Below are 6,833 nucleotides of genomic sequence, written 5' to 3' on the forward strand. Positions count from 1 at the left end.
TATATTATATATAATTTTAATCAAATTGATTCTTATGTAAAATTGGAAATACAAATGTACAAGGATAAGAGCTAATTAGACAACTATTATTGTAGTAGACGTTTAGCTAAGATTTCGTAGACCATTTTTCTCCTGAAATATGGCATGTCCTTTTGAGAAAAGGTGATTTTTGCGTTTCTACTGAGATACTCTGCGAACATGCACGAGAACACGCCACAGTCACTCCCGTTCATCTGTTGCGGAATATCCTGGAATACACGAACACGTTTCATACATTAGGTCAACTGAGAGGAATATTCGAGGAACAATTATTACATTCAAGATTTTTGTTACCATCACTACAGCCAGAATATCTCACTCTTAATACCCCTAGAGAGTTTTTTAATAAAACTTACTTAAAAAATGATTAGGCATAATGACTGGGAAATAATCCAAATTTTAGGAAAGTAAAATAAATACCAACACCTTTGTCACATTTGTTGTACGTTTTTTAATTCAGTTGAATTTCATAAGGTCAAAAACTGAACTAAACTGAATTACCTTTAAACAAACAAAAAAATGGATACCTAATATTTTAGTTCCTAATTCATAAAAAAAATGCATCAATCGTTACAGGCTACCAATACCAGTAGAACTTTTTCAGTCGTTTTTATTATTTCTTCTTCCAGAAAAGATAATAAATTAAACTTTGACAAAAACGGAATTGTTTAAAATTCCTAAATGCATACATATTGTATCTAAGGCAAAGTTTTTTCAGCTTTACAACCGCAATCCACCGATTTTGGTTATATTGTTTAAAAAAATTCATTTTGATTTAAATACATTACTACTTTTGTCCAAATTAACGATACTAACACATTTCAGAACATTATTATAAAGTATTTGGTTGCTAAAGCATATTGTTTCTTTAAATACCGCACATTGTTGAAATCAAATTAAAACACTTCTAAATTGTTTAAAAAAATATTACTAGTAATCACACTACAAACTCTCTGGACATAAATACCTATTTCCTACCATTCCTTTTTTTAATTGGTAAAGAAGGGAATGTTTTATTACAGCCTGTGATAACATTAATAAATAAAATAATAGTGATATAATATACCTTAACATTTTCAGTCTTCCAGTCGCTGATGTCATATTCCTTTTTCTTTTTATCCAAACTCTCCTCATTTAAGTAATTAAGAAGTGCCTGGAATTGAATAAACAGATTAGAAACACATAATGTAACTATAATGGGAAGAGTTGATTCAAGGTGGATCAACTCTAGCTTCAGTTCAACTTCCTCTTAGTGCAGTGACTGGAATCTGATGCTGTTACAGACTTGAATCCTGGAATCTTGAGTTGTGCTCGTCTGAAGAGATTTCCAAAAAGGTCAGCAATGAAAAAGCTCAAAATGAACTGATGACGATGATGAAACTCAGATACCAAAACGATATAAAGAGCTAATTTTGATCTTCTCTTCAGGCAAACATGACTCCAGATTCCAGGACTCAAGTCTGAGACAGCGCCACATTCCAGACGCTGCACTAAGAGGAAGGTGAACTGGAGCTAAAGTCAACATTCAGATTAGAAACGTTCAGACAGACAGTGGAAAAATATTCAGTCTTGGCATGTTTAAGTCTAAACATTTCTGTTCAAACATGGCATTTTATTATTTGCTAAGAAATTTCATAGCTAGTGTAAACTTAAGACTGAATTTTAGTTTATTGTACAGGTAAAATGCATGGTATTGTTCAGGTTGATGCAGGGATTGCATCGTAAAATGTAATCTAAAAATCATGAAAATTGTGAATTATCTACTGTAAACTTCCCTCAAACCCAGTTTACTAATAATGTTTTAGATTACCATTTCGTGCCAGCAAGCAACAAACTGTTCATGCATAATGGTGATTTTGGAAAGGATTAAAGATTTTTGAAAGAGACTATTAGCTACTGTAAATTTAAGGCGAACGGTTTTGATTAACAGAGTCTAATTGTAAACACACAACTTGTAAGTACAAAAATGATCTTGGGTCGATTTGGAGAAAAATCTGTTTTTTAACTTTCTTACTTAGATTTGCAAGTGAAATGTTGTAGTTTCTCATAAATTTTACCTGACCGATTCTGAATAATACCGATTACAGTGGTTTTAGTTTTCTAATAAAAATGTAAAAATAAAAATGGGAGTGCCGATGGCCGAGCGGTCTAAGTCGTCAGACTTTGGGTCTGAGTTAGAGATAACGCAGGTTCAAATCCTGTCTGTGACCGCTGCACTTTTTATCAGTACCATCGATCTCGTACTGTATTGACTCTCCCCCTTATTCTGTTTGATAAGATCCTCGCACAGGCCAGGATGAGGACGGACAGAATAAGGCTTAAAAAAAAAAATATTTAGGTTCCTGAAAATTGTTATCTAGTACACGTATGTAACTTTTAAAAACATAGGTTAAGTAAAGAGAAAACTACTATGACAGTTTTGATAAACTTTTGTTTCAAAACTCTTTAACATAGCTGCATAACAAGTAAGCCTTCTAGGCCTACCTTTTAAGTTTACAACTAGAACCATTATCTATTCATTGTAAAAACACAAAATGTATTTCAAATGGTGCTTATTATTTCTTTTTTAACTGCATATTTAGATATGTTTTAGGTTTTTTTAAATGATTAAACCTACAATTTGTTTGGTCTTGTAAAGATAATGAAGGAGAAGGATAGATTCCCAGAGGGTAGGTAAAAGGCAGAAGACACAGAAGTAAGCCAGAGGACTGGTGGAGTCAGAGTGCAGGTGTGTGTTTTTTGTAAGGACATGGGAAAAAACACAAGAGAAGTAAAATATCATGGAGAAGACTACAAGCCAAGCAGAGTACTGAACTATAATTAATAATAAGGAACAAAACATGAGATAAGACAATAGTGAATGTCCAAATGTCATATTTTGTTCTCATCAGGTAACAATTACTTCACAAATCTTACATAGAGGCAAGTGTTGTTTTCCGATTCCATGCTGTTGTAGTATCGGATAGTACGATCTCTGAAGTCCACTGTCGCCATACACCAGTGTATACCCAGATGGATGGGCACCAACAGAAATTCTTTGTCAAATATATCCACCTGGGACATAAGAACAACAATAAAACTCAAAGCATAACCAATAAAGTAGCATAATAAGATTTTGGATATATATCATCACTGTATGTCATGAAATCATGGTGTTACACCACAACATTTAGGTTAAGGACCAAAACATAAAGCTGCAAGTATTTACCATGTACCTCCCCCTCCCTCCTGATTACATAGTTTTTAAGTTAGTGTACAGCAAGTTCATTGTTGAACTTATAAACTTTAGGTTTTTTTGCATGCTTAACTTTATATAATAATATTAAGGTTTCTTGACATCTGGGGGAAAAGGTAGATTTCAATTCAATACTAGAAACTAGTGTTCTATGTTTGTATAACAATGGCAAATGTCTGAAATTATTTCAAAACATTCATCATCAATAAAAAACTTTAGAGAAACGCATACATCCAGTGATATAAAAAGATATCTTTCAGGTAGAAGTGGTTTATATTTATTTGTTTAAATTTAATGAAGAAAATGGTCGGGTTAGAAAATTATAAGCAACATTATAAGCATTATAGTAAGGAGTAATGAAAACAGTCCGAGAGCAGCAGCAGTGGCACCAAGGATAGTGACGAAGGCTGATAGTAAAAGTGATGCCTTATCCAGAGGCAATTTGTGTTATCTGTCTGTGGACATGTTAACCATGGCTTGCCAGATTGTCCCCAAATGTCCAGTCAGCTCTGTTATCGCTAAAGAAAATAACGATTTTGAGGTGTCCTTATAAGAAGTTTAGATCTCTCCACAATTACTTGTCCACTACATTCTCCGATACCTGATTACATTAAAATCCCAGCAGCTCTTTACAAGTTCGAGTGTCCGAGCTTCCACAGCCAAACCTTCACATCGAAGATAGGCCTGGATGTTCTTCAAAAAGTGCATCTTGATGAGGTGAATCAAGATATTCATGTCCAAAATAAATCACAAGCACTGCTACAATGATCTTCACTCTCCTATTCGCTATTTGTTGCAAATAGTTCAAACTATTAATGGGTGATACACAGGTTTTTTTTGTCAACAGGGTAGTGATATCTCCGATAAATAATTGTTTGGTGTAGGAGGCATGAAAGACTAGACGCGGTACAGTTTTCTACCAGTTCAGATATGTAGCATCATGAAAAGGATGTATTCTCAACCTAATCTCTCAAATACGATTTTGACACAATGGGAGTACTCCAGAAGTTACATTAAACATAATGAGGATAGCTGTGAAAGGGATGCCTTAAGGCACTGTTTGAGTCTCATCTTCGCTATGGGATTGCAGTGTAGGGAGGAACCACAATTGGAAATTTGCAGCGAGTACTTGTGTAACAAAAACGGGCAGTTAGAAGCCTTAAAGGTTTGGAACCGAGAGCATCCTGCAGAGAAGCCTTCCGGGAACTCAAAATTATGACAGTAATCAACCTCTATATCCTAGAAGTAGTCTCCTACGCTCACATCAAAATGCCATCAACAGTGAGAAGCGGAGTACAAATTCACCAGTACAATACAAGACATGCTACTAACTACTGCCTTCCAGTACACACCCACACCTCAACGGAAAAGAAACCAAGCTACATCGGTGCGAAGATCTGGAATTCACTACCAGAAGCCCTCAAAGAGGATAGACCGACAGCGGTTTAGAAAAGATCTGCGAGCCTGGCTGCAAGACAACCCATTCTACTCCGTCACTGAGTTCTTTGAATGGAGACTACAGAACAACCCTTAGTGTACAACTTTTTGATTCTTGTTGTCTATGTATGGTATGACTTTTTTTAGCAAGAAATCCCAGGAAAAAAATAAATTCAAACGAAATTACAAAAACCGAGTATTTCTAAATTGTCCCCATCCTGTAAACAGACTGATTGCTAAATCACCATATTACACCGAAATATTCAAAGGATAAAGAAAAAGGTGAATAGGGTGACCCAACTTCTTAAAATCGTCCTAATATATTAATACTCACATAACAAGGGTTACAAGAGTAGATTTTGCATAACACCAGAATCCCTTGCTTAAACTCAAGATAATTAATTGACTGCATCTGTTCAAACATTCAAAGCAATCACCTTGAATATAAAGTTTTTCACAGTGGCTTACCTCACCATACTGCACCAACTGTGTAAGGCCCAGCTAATATTTAGTCCTAGAATTTCCACAACTCGAAAGGGAATGAAACAAAGTTTTTGTGAAAAAGATCTACCATTTTAAATTCCATACTACTTGAGGAAAACTGGAAAGAGGTACTCAAAGCTCCAACACCAGAAGAAGTCTATACTACATTTATAACAACAGTAACTATGGCCCTTGAACAAGCATGCCCTTTAAGAAACATTAGACCAAAAAAGAAAGTGAAGAATATTCATTTTGCTGATAAGAGAGGTTTGCATTCTAAAAGAAAACTACCTCAAAATTCTGATAAAATGTGAACAATCCAACAATGAGCAAGACAAAATTGAACTAGCCACTACTAAAAAAGACTACAATTTTGGGCTGAGAGAGTTGAGAAAAGAGGGTTCAGCCAATTACATGAACAATGCGGGAAATAAATATAAAGCCCTGTGGCAACTAATAATAATAATGACAGAATGGAATGCTACACAAGAAAAGTTGAAGCTAGAAAGTAAGGGAAAGAAAGAAGGCGACCCATGTTCCGTAGCTAGCCACATGAATTATTTCTTCACCAGCATTGCAGAGAGAACACTGAACAATAGTCCTAAATCATCCAATAGCTACACTTCAGAACCAAGTACTGGACATGATTTACTCTTCTTTAAAAATACAAACCCAGTAGAAATATAAGATATTATTAAAAATCTCAAACCTAAAACCTCTGCAGCAACAGAAAACATCTCCACAAAACTGTTAAAGCACTGCAGTGATTCTCTTACAACACCTCTTACCAATATAATTCATGATTTCCCTCAGCATTAAAACTGGCAAAAGTGATCCCAGTATACAAAAAAAAACGGCAGTAAACAGAAGTGAATAATTACAGACCGATTTCAATCACTCCGACCTCCTCTAAAGTTTTAGAGAAAGTAGTACTAAAAAGACTTTGGGACCATTGTGAGCGCTATTGTTTTCTAAAGTGTGAGTTGTCTTTCCTTAGAAATACTAACCACAAAAATCTCACTTTGGTTTGCAGTTGGTGTTTACACTTGGCAGTGTTATGCACTTTCATCACCTATTATAGTCCTTTCTAAGCATATTCTTACAACTATACAATCCGATAAAGTTCACCTAAACAATTTCTTTGAACAATAAAATTAAAATACTCCATATAAAACACAACCCAATCTTTTAAAATCGACTAAAATGTAAATCTTAAACAAAAAAAAGTAATCCTGTTGGGAGGATTAACTTATGAATCTGGTTTATCGACAACAATTAATTGATATCCATGCTTACCTTTTTTGTCCACCTTTTCAGAGAGTTGTAACCCTGTGAGATCAGCTTTGGGTAGAAAAAAGTGTTGAAAGCGTAGACAGCCATGTTCTTGTCTTGTTTGCTTCGTTCCATGATTAGATTTAAGTAGAAGTTGATGACCTGCAAACCATGTTAATTTGTGAATCTAATATATACAGTGTACAATGTTCTTTGTTCAAAGTTTGTTATTGGCGATGGAAGGTTTGAAAGGATAACAGGATTTGGGTCATTATTTGCCATTGTAATCTGTTATAAAATCCATAAGTCGGACAATGAAAACAGAGAAAAATGTAAACACATTTCAATTCCTTATATACCGGGATTA

General features: G+C 34.7%; 1 protein-coding gene across 1 annotated transcript; it reads right to left on the reverse strand.

Moving 5' to 3' along the window:
* On the reverse strand, positions 1–6,628 carry LOC124373746 (sentrin-specific protease 1-like; the record flags this gene model as incomplete). The annotated part of the gene is given in 4 exon segments (XM_046832090.1): positions 1–248; positions 1,106–1,192; positions 2,956–3,093; positions 6,491–6,628. Coding segments are annotated over 4 exon segments (498 nt in total). The 3' UTR covers positions 1–86.
* Between the last annotated feature and the right edge of the window lie 205 nt (positions 6,629–6,833).

The sequence above is a fragment of the Homalodisca vitripennis genome, unplaced genomic scaffold (assembly GCF_021130785.1).
Source record: "Homalodisca vitripennis isolate AUS2020 unplaced genomic scaffold, UT_GWSS_2.1 ScUCBcl_6252;HRSCAF=13378, whole genome shotgun sequence".
Classification (NCBI taxonomy): domain Eukaryota; kingdom Metazoa; phylum Arthropoda; class Insecta; order Hemiptera; family Cicadellidae; genus Homalodisca; species Homalodisca vitripennis.